The sequence below is a fragment of the Otolemur garnettii genome, unplaced genomic scaffold (genome assembly GCF_000181295.1).
Source record: "Otolemur garnettii isolate 467f Iridium unplaced genomic scaffold, OtoGar3 scaffold00221, whole genome shotgun sequence".
Taxonomy (NCBI): domain Eukaryota; kingdom Metazoa; phylum Chordata; class Mammalia; order Primates; family Galagidae; genus Otolemur; species Otolemur garnettii.
This window is the reverse complement of record NW_003852616.1, coordinates 702,535-723,572: the sequence shown is the minus strand read 5'-3', so window position 1 is coordinate 723,572 and position 21,038 is coordinate 702,535. Positions and strand designations below refer to the sequence as shown.

The following is a 21,038-nucleotide window of genomic DNA, read 5'->3' as shown; positions in this document are numbered from 1 at the left end:
TGTTGTCAGGCACCTAAAGTCCCAGCTACTTGGGAGGCTAAGGCAAAGGGATCACTTGAGCCTAAGAGTTTGAGGTTGCTGTGACCTACAATGCCACAGCACTCTACCCAGGGCAACAGAGTAGTAAGACTCTGTCTTTAAATAAATACATAAATGAATGAATAAATAAATAAATATGATACCCACAGTATTACAATTAAACTTGAACGCCATGTGGCTCTGACTTCCTTGTTTAGGATGTGTAAGGAGAAAACAGATAAATTACAATTATCATCTCTGTCAGTCATGCAATGCTTTTTGCTGCTGGGATGTGCCAGGAGACAGATGATTCACACAGCAATCTCCCCAGACCACCTAGGAGGGCAGGGAATACCCTGTTGGCCTATGGTTCAGAGTCAATTGTGGGAGGAAGCACTTGCTTTGATATAAACAGAATATCAGACCATAGAATAAGATGCAAGGCATTTAAGAACAATTTTTTTCATACTAGAATTTAACAAATTGTGACTTTAAATTTAACCAAATATATATTTTCTTAATGTTTACAGTTCCAATTACTCTTAGTTAATATATTGTAATAAGTATATTACATTCCAAATACATGCTACATCCCTTCAGATAAGAACAGAAATCAATAGAATTAAGAGGACTGGTTGAAATAAGCAAATCCAGTGGAAAGGAAATTAGTGTGTCTCTATTAGCTTTCTTTCAGCATGAGCTGCCTGAACAAAGGAAATACTGTACTTCCTGAAAGGGAACCAGAGATATGAAGCACAATTATGTGAATAATTAGGCTTCCCTCCTTTCCCCAGAGAAAAAAAGGAGAAAGAAATGGAAAAAGAGAAAGAAAAAAAACCCAGAAAATTCTGTTTTAGTGCAATTACCCACAGATTCCCTTGAACACGGATGGCCTGGGAAAGCTAGTGACAGGCCCTTGCAGAAAGCAGCACTGAATCCCTTGGGCAAGTGTGGGCACTTTGGGCAATTAAAACGCCTCCTTTAAATCACTGAGGAGAAGCAAGCCCCCAGTCTTGCTGCTTTTACTATTGCTTACTTTTACCACCACAGAAGTTAAATCCCTCATCATAAATGACTGTGATTATAACACAATTTCCTTCTATGAAAATGACCAATAAACACAGCATTGCGTGATAATCTATGTTTAGAACTAAATGGAAATGGATTTATAAAACAAATCAGGTTACGTATCAATTAATTCTTGTCATATAGCATAATCATAACATGCTTCTATAATTTCTTCCTCAACCTTACTTGCTTATTTTCTTTGAAATTCTCCCAATACCACAACTGGCTACTTAACAATGTTTGGCTTGAGAATCCTCCTAAGAAAATAATAACTTAGGTATTCTTTACACACATTTGAAAATACTTTCATATAACATTCACATACATAAAAGTTTATAGGGAAATTCTAAATGCATCAGTTTTGAAGGGTAGGAGAAGTAAATAGGCTCAAAGGCTAATAGCATCACTCAACCTTAGACACAAGGTTCCTGTGGAAACCAAAACTTCTATATACCCCTTAATAGCTACAGAAAATGAATTAGGCTAATATCCCTGGGACCAATGACTTGTCAAATAAAAGTAAAAACAAAAAGAAGCAAAGTGATTTTTCTCCCTTCTGACAAACACGCACGTACTTGAGTTTATATTTAAGAATAATATTTAGGAGGAGGAAATCCCTAATTCCAAAGCAGCGGGCATAGACAGGATTTATTTGTATATTCAGTCGCGTCCGCTCTGCCCCAGTCCCACGGGTTGCGCGCAGTTTGCCTGAGAATCTGTGCGCTCCCCCACCTACTCGGGTTTCCAAAGGCCACCAAGTCAAGTTCATGGTTGGAAATGTAACCCTCGTTGTCATCAGCACAAATGAGGATCACTTTGAAATGCTTATTCTCTCATACTGTTTGTATCCCAGGAAGGATTCTCTCTCTCTCTCTCTCTGGAATGCTTAGTATCCCAAGACATCTCAACAATGTAGACTCAACTCGGGTCTGTACGGCCGGTCTCAGCAACACCTGCGCCAGGGGAGACCCCGGTTAGGTTAAAGTAGGGACTCCGACGCGTGGAGACCGACGCCTGGTTACAGCCTGTCCCTTCGGACCGAGGTCAGCGCGTGGAGAGTACGCAAACATCCACTTGCGCCTCCCGGCTGCGGGGAGGTGCAGGGTCCCCGCGGCATTTCCCGACCCAGCGGAAATGTCCCCGCGAGCGCTCTTCTTACCTCTGGGAACTGGCGGGCGCAGCCCCACACTGGCCAGGCAAGGCGGCGCGGCGGCCAGGAGGCCTCGGTAGCCAGAGGCGGAGACCGAGCACCCGTCCCCGACTGCGCGCCCCAGCCCCGCGCGCGCGGCTCCCGCAGCCCCGCCCGGGCCCGCCCCCGACGGTCCGAGAAGGGAGGGCCCGGGGGACAGGGCGCGGCCCGCCCCCGCCTGCTGGGCCGCGCATCCCTTCCTGCCCGCCCCCAGCTCGCGGGCCGCGGGACTGGAAACCCGCGAGGGGCGCGCCCGGCCGGCCAGGGGCTCGGGGGAAGGGCTCGGCCACCGCAGACTGCAAGTTCCCCCCAGCGCGCACCACACACCCGCACAGCTCCGGCCAGGGTTTCCGGGGCGAACCGGCAGGTTCCTGACACTTCAAATTCATTTCCGACTCCCCTAGTGTCATTTTCTTCTGGAAGACCACAGAAACAAATTGTTTCAATAGCCAAAGACATTCTTTACCGAAAATTATTGAAGGATTTCAAAAGAACGCAGTGTATTTAAGTAAATTAAAAATAACTGCCCCTTTTAAAAAACTCTACTTTGCAAAGTGTTAAAACGTTGTCTTTTAAAAAGAATGAGAGGATGGAGTCCACTTTGTTTAACAGCTGTGCCGGTTACTAAGTAACTGCAAGGCAGATTACCATTTGCTTTTTTTTTTTGTTTTTTTAACACAAAATGTACCACTTAATGGACAAAACTAACGTCTGATAATGGAAATCAGAGCACGGTTGTGGCCTCTGGTGAGCAGGCAACCCAGGGGGCACCGAGGAACCGTCCAGGGGGTAACAGATGTGTTCTGTTGACATGCATTTACTAGGGTATGCACTTGTAAAAACTCATCCAGTTGAAAATGTGACGTTTTAGTGTTTGTAAACTTTACCTCAATTGTTAAAACATTTAAAAGCATGCCATTTGCAGGACCTTGAACCTATCATTTCGTTTTTTAAAAGACAGCAAACTTATTTACTTACATGTAATCAGAAGTACCGAAATTTTTAAGTACTTACACTTTATCAATTACATACAACTCTATACTAACAGTACTAACAAAACTCAAATTTTCAAAGAAGGCTTTAAGGTAATCATCCAGTTTCATTGCCAGTAGAATTATCTTCTCTAGTAACTATTCATCAATTCAAGGTTGGGATTCCTTTTCACATACATGTCTCAAGAACTCTGGGTTTTCAGTTTTGGAAGCAAAAGCTAAATCCTGGGTTAAATCCCAGCCCTACTTAATGACCTTGAGGAAATGACATAATCCCTCCTTCCCCGTATTATAAATGGCACAGATAATAGTCATTTTGAAATATTTATTTAGATATGTGCTGATTAAGTAAAACATATAGATGGCAACTTGCTCTAATTATGCAGAACAGTGTCCCCTAAAAAGCCACTCTTCAGGGGTGGGAGTAATCCAGATACAAGTAGCTATAGGTCATTTTTAAAATAGTAGCTTTATTAAGATACTTGGTCAATTTTGTCATTAGAATTCTTATCAAACTATATTACTGTCTTTATCAGACAATTAAGATACAATTCAGTTTTTTTCCAAAAGGCAACATAATAGTGAAAGGAGAAAAAAAGCTTTCAAAAGAATAGTGATTATGATCTTGCCAATACTGAACTAAAACTAATATGGCTATCAAGAATTCTCTTTCTGGCTGGGCACGGTGGCTCACGCCTATAACCCTAGTGCTTTGGGAGCCAAAGGCTGGTGGATTACTTGAGCTGAGGACTTGGAGACCAGCCTGAGCAAGAGCAAGACCCCTTCTCTAAAAGTAGCTGGGTATTGTTGCAGCACCTATAGTCCCAGCTACTGGGGAGGCTGAGGCAAAAGGATCACTTGAGCCCAAGAGTTTGAGTTTACTGTGAGCTATGACACCACAGCATTCTACCGAAACCCTGTCTAAAAAAAAAAAAAGAATTCTCTTTCTGGGTCAGCAGCTGGTAATACTTCTGAGATGAGATGAAAGCTGTAACTGACTCATGATTTCCTTTCAAGACACAAAGAACAACACAAATGATCTAATTTTCACCCTGTAATCACAATCTGTATAACAAGATCTTACGTATGTATTAAGACTTTTCTTTCTTTTTTTTTTTTTTTTTTTTTGAGACAGAGTATCTCTTCATCGCCCTTGGTACAGTGCTGTGGTGTTATAGCTCAAGCAACCTCAAACTCTTGGGCTTAAGCGATTCTCTTGCCTCAGCCTCCCAAGTAGCTGGGACTACAGGCACCCACCACAACACCTGGCTATTTTGTTGTTGTTGTTGTAGTTGTCATTGTTGTTTAGCATGCCTGGGGCTGGGTTCAAACCTGCCAGGCACCCTAACCACTGAGCTATGGGCCCCAAGCCAATCAGACTTTTCGGTGGTGCTTCCCACATCACAGTTATGGCTCTTGTCATAGAATTTAAATAAGACACACAGATCTCAGAGCCATGACTGGTCTGGTTGTTTTCTTGGGAAGAAGGTAAAAGGCACAGATTTAGGGTCTGCTAGTCAACTCTTGACACAATTTATAATCCAACAATCACTCAGTTCAGTTAGTACCTCACTAGGAATTTACCATGTACAGTTGCTGACCTAGGCCTGTGAGAATTCAAAAGAAATGTATGTAACAAGGGTCCTTAACCTTTTTGACACAAGGGATGGATTTCACGGTTTTTCCATGGGGGGGGGGGGAATGCGGTGCTAGGCGGAGCTCAGATGAAGCTGCTTTGTTTGAATGGCCCAAACTCTCACGTTCTCTGCCACCCTGCTCCTAAGTTTCCTGGAAGACAATTTTTCCATGGATGAGGTGGAGAGAGGAAGTGGACAGGGAAGGGGCAGGGCAGCAAGGTGGAGCTCAGCTCCTAACAGATCCACAGCTGGGGGTTGGAGACTGCAGATAATGAACAATCTTTGAACTCAAAGAATCCCAATTTTTCTATTTTCTTATGGCATCAAGATTAACGAGAACAAAACAAAATACAAAGAAACAACTTTTATGGAGCAAAAAAATAATAGAGGTGTACTGGACACAGGGTTTTCTACAGCAGGTGGGATTGAGCAGTATATAATTTGGATTAGTGGGGGCGGTGGTAGGTGAGTGAGTGGGAAGAAGTACTAACAGGAAATGTGGACGGACAAGGTTAGTGTGTCTAGAAACAGGCAGTGCACACCTCACGCTGTTTCCTGGACCCAATGCCTTCCACTTTCTGAGAACCCTTGGTCCTTCTGGGCCTTGTTTACCAGGACCTTCCTCTCCCACAGGGCCTCCCTCAGTACTAAAGGCTCCCTCTTCTGCCCTTCACAGCATGGCTCCCATGCCCCTTCCATGGCACTTCCTTCATTCCATCTTCAATGAAAGTTGCTTACATGTCTAATTCCCCAATTAGGCAACCCTTTTCTTAATGGCAAGACCACATACTATTCACCCGCTCCCTTTACTGCTCCACAAAGTTCCTCATACAAAATTGATATGCATTCAAAAAGTTTTCTTTTCATTGAACTGAATGGCAACTAAAATGGGATAAAGTGGAACCAAATTCTAAAAGGTAGCTACATCAGAGTTCATTCACTCAGTAAATATTCACTGAATGCTTAGTATGTTCCAGGCTCTGTTCTAGCATCCGAGGATAGATCCATGAATAAACCAGATAAAAACTTTTGCCCTTATGGAGCTTACACTCTAGATCTAACATCAGGGAAGGGGTTAGCAATAAATTTACATAAATACAACCATATCTATTGGCAAAAGACACACACATTTAAATAGTGTAATTATTAATGCTATGAAAGTGAATTGTTGATACGCAGTTTTTATTATACATTATACTTCCGATATGCATAATATATTCATACCTATGTACATTCCCAAGGGATTCAAACTTTTAAGACTATAAAGAAACTTATATTGGTAATTTAGATTTTCAAGGATCATTTTGAGCGTGCTCAATTTTGTTCTCAGGCACTGTCTTTAAAACCTAACCACCTTAGGAGTCGTGACTCCACCCTACCACAATGAAGACTCTTAGACTGTTGGACAAAAGAGAACCATTTTAAGTACTTGAGGATGAGAATAATGACACGATAAATCGACGTCTTCTAAGATTAGTCTGAAAACAGGGAACAAGAGAAAGTACATTCATACGAATACACATGGTTGATCAACAGTGGAATTCATATCAAGAATTTTTAAATACCAGAACAATTCATGACTCATTTCCCATCCTTTTAACACAACTAAAATACTAAGAGCTTAATCAAGCACTGTCTTGATTATGAAATCTAAAAGAACTTTTAACATACTGGCTTAGTATGATCAAAGCCTTACCACTTTTATATATTTTTCAAAGAATACTTAAAAAGAACACCAAGTTAAGAAAAATCATTTTAAATTTTTGTACTAATTTTACTGTATATACATTAACACCAATCATGTAACCCTGAAAACAATCTTTACTTTGTATCAAAGTAAAAAATTTATTCTTGACAGTAAATGACTAAAATATACCATTGCCATAAAGCTACAAAATTCATGCTCCTAAGGAGCAAAGTTAGGAAAGCAAAAGGAATAATCATTCCAGTGAGCACCGAGACAGAACAGTTTTGCACTTAGGGCCTAATTCATTGTATTTAAAAATAATTCCTATGTTAGAGGGAAAAGGACACATTATTTGTCAAAAAAAAATTTATATATATATATATATACACACACACACACACACACACACAGATCTGAAAATAGTGAAGAATGCCCACTTTAAAAATAATAAAATCAATCATACTTTTTAATTAATATGATATTTGTAAAATATATTCATGTTACTTTTCTTCCTCTGTAGTTCACCTTATATAATTCAGATTGCTACACTTTTGTTAATCAGTTGTCACACTTAAGTAAATAAGTATATGAATCCAAATCATTAGAGCTAGATCTAGTAGTTCCAATAATCTTATTTGCAACTCATTTGATCTGGCGATACAGATTAATATTTATCCTTGTAAGTTTTAACACACTGAATGCCACACTAGAAAAAAAAATTCCCTTGTGGCCTTTTATTTTTATTTTATTAGCATTAATAAATTAGCATTTTATTAGGTCAAAGACCTGTGAGTTATATATGCTTCCTGAGGCCCTGGGCTCAAAACTCGTGTAAGGTAAATACAACTAACATGGGAATTAATGTGTTAAAAATCTTAGCCAGATGAGATATTTCCTGTGTATGTGTGCACAAGTTTGCCAGAGCAGGGTGAAACAGAAAGTGCAGCCCAGAGGAGGCAAGACATACAAATGCATACAGTGGTCCAGCCGATCCTAAAAGACTTGGGGGCCAGATGCTGACTTATCCTCCAGATAAACCTGAGGCTGGGTAATGGGGGACTTAGGGGATCTGTCACTACAATGAAGAGTCAGTGACAGGTTTGGGAAACCTACGGGTCCCAGATGTGACCCTGGGCAGCCCTTTTCCTGGTCTGAGGGGTTCTCCCTATGCCTTCTGGAGGCTTAGGCAAAACCATCATTACCCTTCCACTTCCCACTCCATCTCACAAAGAGAGTCTCCTGTCCTGTGGGATCCCTGAGTTTGAGATAGTGCCAGCATACTGCAGGCAGCATAGTGATAGGAAGTCAGGCAGTCCTCTGTAAAATTCATGCCATCTCTAAGCAGCATCAGCCAGCTTCTCTTCTCTCAATAAAACGTTTTACTAGAATACTCCACATAATTTATAATTACGGAGCAAAGAAAAAAATACTGCTGGAATATGATAGATTTTTTTAAAGTTTGTTGTTGAAACTCCTTGAAGGAAAAAGAAGCTATTAGTTTTCTACTTTCTATTTCCTGTCTGTGGCTTTGAGGTAAAAGAACACGAAGCTTCCTGTAAAGCTATGAAAGGTTCACTCTGCCCTTCCACCTGCACAACAGTCTAGGGAATTCCTGAGCTGTTCACCTTCCAAATTTTGTAATCATAACTCTGGGCATGTTTATACAGCTTTCTAATTGAGTTTCAAAATCCACAGCATTTTTTTCACAAAATGACATAGCTGCATTCTTTAAATGCCATGAAATCATCATTTAAAAAAACTAAAAGAAACTAGTTAGAATATATATTAAGTCCAATAAAATTCTCTCCTTTCACAAAGGTGTTTTACTTAGTCTGCTGAAGACATGCCTATGACTGTTTCTAAAAGCCCTAACAGGAGCCTCACATGGCACGCTGCAGTTCCATACTCTGTTCCAATGTTGTGCTGTTCTTCAGCCCCGCCTAGAGGGTATAACTTCCCTCATTAAAAAAATCCCAAAATGGGGTGGCGCCTGTAGCTCAAAGGAGTAGGGCACTGGCCCCATATGCTGGAGGTGGCAGGTTCAAACACAGCCCTGGCCAGAAACTGGAAAAAAAAAAAAAAATGGACACAGGAGGGCTAGAGAATAACTTCACTTATAAATAATAAGCCAAGCTGTCCCAACAGGCCACCTTTCTTTCTCTTCTCTGCAAAACTAAATTCCCTTCTTTATAGAATGGTGAGATTTGAAGATCAAATTAAAATTCACCATATTTCAAGTTAAACTCTTAAGGTTCTACACAACTATAACATGATTTTAAATCCATACTGGCATTCATTTTTTCTTATTTTCCTATGTGTATCCTAAATAATCTTCCTGAATCATGCTACTTAAGCAGAAATGAAGAGAGTTTTTTACATTCTATTGTGAAGTTCCAATAAATTCCTGGGTGATCAGGGTTTGTCTCTTAGTTCAATGTCATACAACCTCTACATGAATGCAAGCACATGGACAAAAATGATTTCAAATGGAAAACCCTTAGCTCTGTGTCATAAATAAATTTGGGTAAAAACGCAAGCCTTCCACTGAGTCATCTCGGCAAAGATGTCCCATCTTCTCTGCAAGCAGCAACCTAAAAAAAAGGAAAAAACCCAGAATTATATGTCCATGCCGAAATACAAATATATATTATGTTGTAATGAAGGGCAAGGATCTTACTTACCTTTCTTTGGCCAGGAGGACAGACATTCCCACAAGCTTAGCAAACTCTTCTGATGTTAGAGATCCCTTTTCTGAAACCTAACAAAGAAATATAGCAGAAAAAACTGTGATTAATTTAGGATACCTAGGTACTAACCTTAAGCAGAATGTATACCAGAATATGCAGGAAATAATTTACTGAATTTTCTACTGCCCAAAGAATATTCACTATAGAAATAAATCTTAATGCTTAATCCTACAAAAGTTGAAGAACCCAGAAAAGATACATTATAAGCTGTATCTTAGTATAAGCTAAGCTATCAAGAAGAAGTTCTCTCTATATGACAAAGGCACTGTAATAAAGCCTACAATCTATTTCATAGCCTGAAAAGGAACATATAATAAATTCTAATTGAGTACACATTATACGACCCAATAAAGGAAACTTATATATATGTAAGCTCAGGTTAAAATATGCGGTAAAAATAGTTAGGCTTGGGGGTGGGGGCTCATCTAGTTAAAAAGGAGAAGTATAATAAATGTTATTCAAATTATACCTGTACACCATAGAGGCAATGAAGATAGTTAATATTTGAAGTACGCTGATGAGAAATATTAGGAGTTTGGCCAGTAAAAATCCATCTAAACTACAGTTGCTTTTCATATTTTTGAAGCAATTATTTCACAAAACCACTTGTGGGATTTTACAATGCTGTTTACATAGGTATTACTAAAAGATAAAGTTCACCTGTTTGAAATTCTGATAAACAAACTTAGAAAGCTGTTCTCAACACTAAGCCTCAATAGAAAAGAAAGCACTTCACTAATTCTAATTCTCCTCGTAAGATGTTAGAGTGTTAAGTTTCATATACCCCATGACTGCATTAATGTACACAGCTATGATTTAATAAAAAAAGTGTCAAGTTTCAAAAAGCCCTTAACAAATAACTTTGATAAATACTGATTCACTGTTAATGATGAGCCATTTTTAATTGGGTGTGCATATATTTGTTACTTTTTAATAAAGTTAAATTCAAAATGACACCCTGTTTCTCAAGTTGCTACGGACTTAGGTCTTGGTGGCAACTCTAGTGACTGGAGAAAACTGGCTTCACATACTGTCTCCAGGGCCGAGGCCACCATTTCCTCTTCCTTGTGGGACTGCAGCTCGATTACCATGACACCGCTGTCAAAAACTCGGAGCCTAAAAACCACAGAGGCAAGAACAAAGCAGAATCATCTAGAATATTCAGCATAAAGAGAAGCATATCTTTGTTGCTTTCTTTGATGCCCAGGAATGAAGGCAAGATTAACACAAAGCAACATTTAAAACTTGTCAAACACAAGCAACTATGGCATAACTAAAAAGCTCAAGAACACACAGATAATAAAATTAAAAACTAGAATCTAATGTTAAATGAAAATGACTACCTTTTATTGTAACCCAAAGATAAGGAAGATAAAACTCACAACTGAATTTCTCTGGACAGTAACACAAAATGTCCAAAGGAAGAGAAGGTAGCTATTCTCATCTCATGGGAGGAGCCATGTTTTTATTTCATTCCTCTAATCAGAGAACCTGTGGGTCACAACCCCTTCGGACTGTATTAAAGGTTCAAGGCATTAGGAAGGTTGAGAACCACTGCTCTAAATGGATAAGAGTCTGCTTACTAACCCTGTTAGAACATGCCTCGCCCTGGCAAAGATGAAAACCAGGATAACAGAAGACAGGTGTGGTGCCGGATGAATTCTGGTCACAGGTAACAATTTTAAGAGGGCAATACAATACTTTGGCTGGCACTTGGGATAGTAAGCTTGCCAAGCTTTCCCGTCCCACCCTGTATAGCATCATGGTTACAAGTGACAAACTCCGGGCAGAGGTTCCTTTACCTGAGAGGTAATTTCAGTGCTTCCAGCATTTTGCACGCATTTACTAAATCTTCTGGTGAGAGCAACTAATGGGGAAAAAAATCCAGTTTACACTGCAAATTAATAAAGTAATGCTATGTAATTACAATAGTCACTAAAATAGAAGAGAAAATAAAAAAATTACCACTTATCAAAAATTTTAGGTGACTTAATCATTGCAAGGCAAAATAGATTAACTAAGGAGCTAAAGAGTTCTATTCATTAAAGTAGTGCTATCACCCCCCAAATATAATGCAAGCTGCGCACGTAATTTTACAGTTTATAGTAGCCACACTTAAAAAGTAAAACGAGGCTCGGCACCTGTGGCTCAAGCGGCTAAGGTGCCAGCCACATACACCTAAGGTGGCGGGTTCGAATCCCCAGCCTGGGCCCGCCAAACAACAATGATGGCTGCAACCAAAAAACGGCCGGGCATTATGGCGGGCGCCTGTGGTCCCAGCTACTTGGGAGGCTGAGGCAGGAGACTCGCTTGAGCCCAGGAGTTGGAGGTTGCTGTGAGCGTGATGCCACGGCACTCTACCCAGGGGGATAGCTTGAGGCTCTGTCTCAAAAAAAAAAAAGTAAAACGAAACAGGTAAAATTTTTAACACAAACATTTTCTTTAGCCCCACAGGTTAAACATAGTACCAATTCAACATGTAATCAATATAAAAAATTATTAATAAGATATTTAACATGTCCTTTTTGTAGAACGTCTTCTAAACCTAGTACAGCATATCTCAGCTTGGATTAAGTATACTTTCAGTTCACATTCATCACTGGTAGTGATGTAACTAGTGGCTATCCCCTTAGGGACAGTGCAAATTTAACAATTCAACACAATACAATGGTGACAAATACAGCTTTGAGTCAAACAGGATGGTGGCTCCAGAGCCAGCCCAGCCTGGGTCCAAATCCCTGTCAAACTACTGTCTCTGGGTGTGGCCCTAATCATCAAATTATCCCCAAATAATAATCCCCAAATTATCCCCTCCATAAGAATAGTAAAAGTAACTCAATATATTGAGTTATTGGGAGGAAAAATAAGGTAAGACATGCAGAGTGCCCAGAAGATAAGAACTAACTGATAGTAATTATCTGAATAAAAACACAGAGCAGAGGCTTAGGTGATTCATTTGCATGGAGGTGACTGCTAATACCACAGGACTTTGACTGCTGGAGCACAAAGGACACTTGCATAGAACCTTGGAAGCCAAGGATATCTGGATGCGGGGGGTGACGAGAGCTGAAGCACAGCTCCTGTCCCTGAGCTGTTACCCAGCCATCAGGGCAGGGCAGCACTCCTTCTCCATCACCCACAAGGCAGTCTGTGTCCAACCAAGGTGACTGAAGAGTTAGCTACCACAGAGGAAAGGTTTCCTGAATAACCTTGTTCATTACAACGGAGACACTGTTAGAGCTGAAAGGTATCACTCAGTCTAAACCCTTAAAGATAAGAAAACTGAGTCCCTAAATGCTGGCAAGGATGTGCAAAAGCAGCACTCTTACACACTGTTGGTGGGATGTAATCAGCACAGCTATTACATACCACAGTATAGAGCTTCTCAGAAAATTAGACATAGAACCACCATGTGATCCGGCCATCCTGTTACTAAGACATCAAAAGAAAATGAACTCCGGATGTCAGAGAGGCCCCTGCACCCTGTGCTCACTACACCACCATTCACAATACCCAAGTTGTGGAATCAGCCCAAGCTCCCATCTCAGCCGATGAGATACAGAACAGGTGGTATACATATAAAATGGAGTTCTATTCAGCCATAAACAGAATGAAATGCTGTGGTTTGCAAGAACATGGATCAACCTGGAGGGCATCATGTCATGTGGAATAAGACAGACACAGAAAGACAAACATCGCATCGGCTCGCTCCTATGCAGAACCTTGGGGAGACTGCAGACAGTAATAATTCAGCATGTGTGTCAAGATAGCGGAAGAGAGGGTTTGAATACCATCATCACAAATAAATGATTAGTGTTGAAAGTAAAAGATACACTAATTACCCTGGTTTAATCATACCATGCACACTTGCAATGCAGTTTCACACAGAACCCCATGAAATATATAATTATGTGTAATTATAAGTAAATATATTTTTAAAAAGAAAAAGACTGAGTTTCAGAAAGGTTAAGTAAAGTTACTGAAGGTCACTCAGCAAATCAGTGGCAAAATCAAGAACAGAAGCTACCGGCTCGGAGCCTGTGGCTCAAGCGGCTGGGGCGCCGGCCACATACACCTAAGGTGCCGGGTTCGAATCCCCAGCCCGGACCCGCCAAACAACAATAATGGCTGCAACTAAAAAATGGCCAGGCGTTGTGGCGGGCGCCCGTAGTCCCAGCTACTTGGGAGGCTGAGGCAGGAGACTCGCTTGAGCCCAGGAGTTGGAGGTTGCTGTGAGCGTGATGCCATGGCACTCTACCCAGGGGGACAGCTTGAAGCTCCGTCTCAAAAAAAAAAAAAAGAACAGAAGCTACCCTCCTAGACCCCAGAGCAGTGCTTCTCATTGTACCACACTGCTTCTCAAAATAGCTTTGATATTTGCAACCCTTCCTCAAATTGTATTCATTGTAAGGGAATCTGTATTGTATCAAGAAAGTCTAAACTTAGTTAAAGAATGTCTAAATATTCTATTCTTACTTCCATTCCTCGAGCGCGGTTTACTAAACAGTATACCTCCGTCAGTGACATGATTCCCCCTCGTTCCTGTTAAAGAAAAATTTTGTTATATTAGCACCAGTTAGCATTTCTTAATATGAATCATAGAGTGAAATCAGAAACCAGAAAATTTCTTAAGAAGCTTTGAAAAACTACACACAGGAGAGCCTATTTACATACCACAAAGCACTCCAAATTCAGTATTTGAACTTTAATGTCATTATTCCTATTTTAACATTTACTTAGATGAAAAGAAGTTATCTGCCATGCTTCAAAAAGTATATTTAAATATTTTGAGTTATTTCAGCTAATAAATGAAGACAGGGTAGAATTAAATAAGTCTATCATCTTTTTGCATACCCTGATGAAGTACTGGGTTATGGTCATCAGTAGTGTATGCTAACATCACTCTCTCTCTCACACACACACACACACACACACGGCAATCAGATATTACACGCCTCCTGATGGGTATGCACAATGCCCTCTGTAAAATGTTCTTGCCAGCAAAAAACCCTAATGGACCTCTATTACCAGTTTACAGGAAATACGTAGGTCAGGGAACCACACTTTATAGGACAATTTGTTTCTTTAATAAATACATTGTGAGGTGGGAGATAAGAAGAGACAAGAGAATGAGAAACTCATGGAATTTTAAAAAGCACACACACCAAATTTGAGAGACGTTGAGTAGCTCTAATGTACCCTGATTTAAACAGACCAACTATAAGAAAAACTATGAATACTAACTAGATATTTGAGATGCTAAGAAATTTTTAATATTTTAGATGTAAAATGGGATAATAGTTGTTTTTAAAAAAGACTTAATCATTATAGCCACATACTAAAATATTTACAGAGAAAGTGATGTGATATCTGGGGTATGCTTTAAAATCATTTTGAGTGGAAGCTGGTTTACAGATGAAGTGGGTGTTGGGTACATGGGGTTTATTATGCTATTCTACTTTGGCATAAATTTCTAATTGCCTGAATACTATAAGACTAGAAGATGAATCTATATTATGGAATTATTAATAGTACTGTATACTAAAGATTAGATGGAAATATATCTATACAGAGAGACACCATGTATTCCTTTTTGCAAATAAGCTTCATATCAAATATTAATAGATTTAGAAAGTTAATAATGTCTAAGATGAAAATTGAAACGATTTAGAAGATGACAAAGAATCCTAAGTAAGTACACTGAACTAATGTAATATTCCTGAAAGAAAAAAACCCATGTCAGTTGACAATAACTACATCATAAAAGGAGTTATGCTCCTGTTGACATTTCTGATGACAGAATACACAGTACCAGGCGTGGTGGCTAACATCTATAACCCCAGCACTCTAGGAAGCCAACCTGGGTAAACTGCTTGAGCTCAGGAGTTCGAGATTAGCCTGAGCAAGACCCAGTCTCTACTGAAAATAGAAAAACTAGCCAGCTGTTGTAGGGGGCATCAGTAGTCCCAGCTACTCAGGAGGCTGAGGCAAGGGATTGCTTAAGCCCAAGAGTCTGAGGTTGCTGTGAACTATTATATCACAGCACTCTGCCAAGGGTAACAGACTGAGACTCTGTCTCAAAAAAAAAAAAAAAAAGAAGTTTAACACAGTTTTAAAGAACACTTAGGTTTAGCTTTTACCTGTAAAGGCACCTGCAATATCCCAGCCAGCTGTTTGGCCAGCTGCATGTGGTACTGTGTGCCGGAGCCGTAGGTTTCCCTGGTCACTGGGTTAGCTATTCCCATGCTCAGCAAGTAGGATTTAAACCTGATGGTCTATAACAAGAGGAGAAAAGGCATTAAAAGACTCTGCAGAATTAGTCTCCCTACCCCAATATTTAAAATTCTTCCATCATAAATTCAATTCCACTCAATTTTTTTCATACATACCCTTTTCCTCTACTACCCGATTCCTCTACCCTTTTCCCATACTACCCTTTCTATTACTACGTGGATCACTATGAAAGTTTTAAGTCCAATTGTGTTAGGGTCCATTATTTCATTTCCAACAAACATAGCTCACGGTCCTTTCTGACTGACCTATGCAAGTTTCAGTTTGCTTAGCTTACTGGTCTTGCTGGGACGGCTTTGTCTATTTCCATCTGCATGGATTTTAGGTTTCTTGATTTCATAATGACCCACATACGTTTCTATGCTGTGAACTACAAGAGAGCAGGTGTCTAGTAGTTCCCTGCACACATCTAATTACTCTCTTTCTTCTCCTATCCAGGTCTCTCATACTTTGGTCACGTCACAAGTGTGGTATGAGAAGAGAACAATGCTATATTTAATCTAACCCAAATGACACAACTGAAAACTTCGAAAGAAAAATGGCTATTACCAGATTATAGACAAATTTAATGAAACAGACATCAAACTTAAGGATATGTGTAAAACAGCCACTCCTTACACATCTTAATATCTCTGTTTTCTATACTCCATAAAAAGGGTATTAAAATAACCTATAATCCTAACAACTAACAGAATTTTTATGGTTGACTTTTTCTGTTAGCACATTTCACACACCCCCTCAAGTCCTAAAAGAAATAAAACGCTACATTAAGAAAGCAAACTGGTAAACCCCATGGCATTATTTATATAATCCAGTTTCTAATACCTTAAGAAAAGGAATCTATTTACCTCATCTTCTGTGATGTCTCCTTGTTTTTCTTTAATTTTATTAGCAATTGATTTTGATAATTCCACCATTTCTTTAGCCTGTCAAATGAAAAGTAAAGACTGAAAAAAAAAGTCCCCAAAGTATCTGTTAACAAAACATATTTTCAAAATGGTATGAATTTAATAGACATAAATGACACAGACCTTGATCATTAACTTGCTGAGGTCTTCAAAAGCCTGGAATGAGAAAGGAGTTTTTGTTGGGATCTGACTAAAGAATTAAAATGTTTTAAAAGCAATGAAGTACCTTGTATTTTTTTCCCTATAATAGAAATATATGAAATTTTCTTACAAATAACAATTTATTAATAAAATATTTATACAAATAATCTCATTCTAAAATTTCAGTTTAGCTAAGAAACTGTAAGTTTTCCAAAACAAACTGCAAAAAAATTCAAAGTGTCAAAGAGAAAGTTATCATTGATTGGGCAGCGCCTGCGGGTCAAAGGAGTAGGGTGCTGGCCTCATACACCACAGATGACGGGTTCAAACCCAGCCCCAGCCAAAAAAACTGAAAAAAAAAAAAAAAAAAAACAGAAAATTATCATTGATTAAACAAACAGTGACATGACATAGTATTAAAATATTTCATAAAATTTTACTTACTCTTATTTGACACAAGTAAGAAAAATTTGTCACTGATTTTCTGTAAAATCATTTCCTGTTAGGAAATCAAGAATCAAAGGCACTATCAAGCTTTCCTGGCTGAAAATGGCAATACACCGCTGCAGGATACTTCTTGAGGCATAGTAATTTTGGCTTTAATACAAGCAGGTATGAGTTAGCTGAAATAGCAAGCCTCAGCTTCTGAATGTTGAACACATTATTATCTTCACATGTGATGGATATCACAAAAGAAAAACATTCAAATACCACTAAAATGCATCTAAATAAAATCCATCAATTCTTTAAATTTACTATGGCAAATACCTACTTCAAAGGCCCTTCCAGACTTAATCAGACATATTTCTAAGAAGTTATTTCAAGTTACTGAATATACACTGCCAGCACAGTCTATCTTATCTAATCAATGCTCATGGATGTTATTTTTTTTTTTTTTTTTTGAGACAGAGCCTCAAGCTGTCCCCCTGGGCAGAGTGCCGTGGCATTACAGCTCACAGCAACCTCCAGCTCCTGGGCTCAAGCGAGTCTCCTGCCTCCGCCTCCCAAGTAGCTGGGACAACAGGTGCCCGCCACAACGCCTGGCCATTTTTTGGTTGCAGCCGTCATTGTTGTTTGGCGGGTCCAGGCTGGGGATTCGAACCCGCCACCTTAGGTGTACGTGGCTGGCGCCTTAGCCGGTTGAGCTATAGGCGCCGAGCCATGGATGTTATTTTTTAAAGCAATTAAACATTTGGAAGAAAGTATGGCGAACCCTTAAAGAACTCAAATTAGACCTCCCATTTGATCCTGTAATCCCATTACTAGGCATCTACCCAGAAGAAAAAAAAAAAATCATTTTATCATATGGACATCTGCACTAGAATGTTTATGGCAGCTCAATTTACAATCGCCAAAATGTGGAAACAACCTAAATGCCCACCAACCCCGGAATGGATTAAGCAGCTATGGTATATACCGTGGAATACTATTCAGCCATGAAAAAGATTGAGACCTTGCATCATTTGTATTAACCTGGATAGAGCTGGAACACAATCTTAGTAAAGTATCAAAAGAATGGAGAAGCAAGACTTCAATGTACTCAATACTAATCTGAAGCTAGAAGACAATCTAATATAAGCCCACATAAGAGAAAAACTCAACTCAATTCAAGGTGGGGGGTGGGGAACAAAAGTGAGAGGAGAGGGGAGAAGTGGGGGATGGGTGTGCTCCCACTTAACAGGCACAATCTTAGGTGTATGGTACATCTCATGGGGGTGGGACACAATTATAAGAGTGACTTTACCTAATAAGTGCAAACAGTGCAACCTAATTCTTTGTACTTTCAATTAACCTGAAACAATATTAAAAAAAAAAAAAATTAAGCAACTTGTCTAAACCAAGAAATTGGTCTACACAGTGTTCTGATGGATATACTTGTGGCTCTGATCTGCCTATGCCCATCTAAAGTATCCCCCACCTGCAAAAGAATTTTGCCAAAAGAATAACGTGTTGTATTTTCTTACGGCCAACTCACTAAGGCTAACACTGAAAACAAAAGGGAATGTGCACACACCTAACAGGAATTTCCTCAGATAAACAAAAGGCTTGAACACTGGATTCTTATCAGCAACAGCCAGCAGATGCAGGAAACCCTTTGTAAGAAACTCTGGGCACCAGCTCTTAAACTAAGTCAACTTTAACATTTAAATGAAGGGCAAATCACCCAGCAACCTATTTTTTAAAAATAAGAAACTCTAACATTTTATGCACTTAGCTTTTTACTTTGACTATAAAAAATATTAGATTTCCTTTACCTGTGTAAGAAAAACTGGTAACACTGTAAAAGTTTAATGTGGTAAATAAGTTTATTCATTGTTATATTTTCATAGAAAAATATTCTAAAACAATCGAGTAAGGCACATAAAGTACATAAATTAGCCTTTATTTTAAAGTTCATAAAAGTAAATATAGTAAATATTTTAGTGCCTTGAAAGAATTATTCTATAAAATATTTTAAATAATTATAAAACACAAACAAAAGCTTCCTTACTTTTATTTCTATTATTATTCTAAAATCTGGAGTTGTCAACTACCAAAAATTGGGTGGAAGAACTACCTACAATAAAAATTAAAGCAAAATAGAGGCATATACCCATTTTATTATCTGCTTTCTATCGTTCTACCCCACCTACAGTCAAACGACCACTACAATTTTGAGAAAAATGTCATCTGTTTTAAAACCACAGGGTACTTCCTAAGGTAACTTGTGGTATTATTTCTTAGTGGCTGGTTACTAGTTTCAGTGACTATTAATAACTTCTTGGATTTTCTGTTTGTGACTCTCTTGACTCTGTGACTTTGCACATTCCATTCCCTGTAGTGAACTTCTCTTATCCCTGCTGGTCATCTGCATCCCCAGTAAGAGCTAAAGGGGCTGAAGCAGCCTATGAACTCTTGAATCTGACCTGCCAGGCTTCCCTTCCAGAACGGTATCTGATACTGGGGAGAAACTACTGAGACAGGAATCAAAACTGAGCAAAGTAGGAGTAATTCAGAGAAAGGCAATATAAGGTCCAGATAAAAATAGGAGATAGGAACAGGGCCAGAGAATCACAAAAAAGCAAGCTGCCATTTTGTCGACACTGCATGAAACGTAGAAGAGGGATGGGCTCTGTGGAGTAAGAAAAAGTATTCTGAACTAAGTCTTCATCTAAAAGTTCAGGAAGATGGAGACAGACATGCTACGGAGCAGATGGAAAGTTTCCTCTTCTCCACCTTCCTCACCTGTTGTGTTTATTCTCTCTCTTGTGTCTAGTATAGCCTTTATTTCTGAAACTATCTTTTAGAAATCTTAATCCTTTCCTTAATCTTGTCACTACATTTCTGATTTATATTGTGCCTTCACACCTTGTATCATCTTAACATTTTTTTTTTAGCTTTTTCTGATGTAAAGGGTGAATAACAACCCCAAATGACTAATTCAGATACACATTTAGTCAATTGTTATGCTTTAAAGAAAAAAAAATCCTTTGTCCTTCTAGGACAAACAGCCATTATAAGGAGGGAAAATTAGATTATCATCACTCTTTGACAGCAACAATTCATGCCAGACAAAAAAATTAAAGTCACATATTGAAGGTAGTCAAAGAAAGACAATGGGAGCCCAGGAATCAAATCCAGCAAAACTGACCTTGATGCATAAGGACCACAAACATGCTAGACACAGGGAATGTTGTTCCTATGATCACTTCCTGACAAATCTCCTGGAGACTGAGCTGCAGACGGGCTACAGGGCTCAGCATAACGACTGGTGGTGCTGAACACAGACCTCCTTGTACAACCGGGACTAAAGGAGAGTGAGTGGGAGAGCGTATGCAGCAGTGGCACACTGTCAGAGTAAATACAATATACTTTTTTTTTTAATGTAGGCAGAATAGGGAGAACATACACAAAAATTTCCTTTTAACTCATAGATCAATTATTGGGAATATCATCCTGAATTTTAATAGGAAGGGTAAGTATGAACTCATGAGGCACTTTATATTAACAATACAACAATAAAAATCCTAGGTCTGTCCACTGGAAAGGCCTAGAAACAATCAATTTGATAGTAATGGATAGCAGGCAGATTACAGTGGTGAAATACTGTGTCTCACAAAAGAAATGAGAGCTTCTCAGATAAATAGTTGATTCCGGATTTGGAGCAGGAAATATGCAAGATGGTCTTGAAACTTTTGTCACAGTAGAAAGTGAGGAAGCTATCAAAGTCTACCAGATTGTATCAAAAGCACTCAGGAGCCAACTTGAAGAGGTTAGCCTGGCCACAGATGGAATAAACTGAGCTTCAAACATAATAACTGGCTCGGCGCCTGTGGCTCAAGTGGCTAAGGCGCCAGCCACATACGCCTAATGTGGCGGG

At 39.2% G+C, this 21,038-nt stretch overlaps 1 protein-coding gene across 1 annotated transcript in view; it reads right to left on the bottom strand.

The window, feature by feature from the left end:
• Positions 1–7,074: 7,074 nt before the first annotated feature.
• Positions 7,075–21,038, bottom strand: part of VPS36 (vacuolar protein sorting 36 homolog) — a 49,512-nt gene continuing 35,548 nt past the window's right edge. The window contains exons 7-14 of the mRNA XM_003801800.3: positions 16,661–16,693; positions 16,478–16,555; positions 15,479–15,613; positions 13,815–13,880; positions 11,141–11,205; positions 10,370–10,454; positions 9,273–9,349; positions 7,075–9,182 (exon numbers count right to left, since the gene is read on the bottom strand). Of these exons, the coding sequence (XP_003801848.1) occupies positions 9,089–9,182; positions 9,273–9,349; positions 10,370–10,454; positions 11,141–11,205; positions 13,815–13,880; positions 15,479–15,613; positions 16,478–16,555; positions 16,661–16,693 (633 nt within the window). The 3' untranslated portion in view covers positions 7,075–9,088. The remainder of the gene's footprint in view (positions 9,183–9,272; positions 9,350–10,369; positions 10,455–11,140; positions 11,206–13,814; positions 13,881–15,478; positions 15,614–16,477; positions 16,556–16,660; positions 16,694–21,038) is intronic.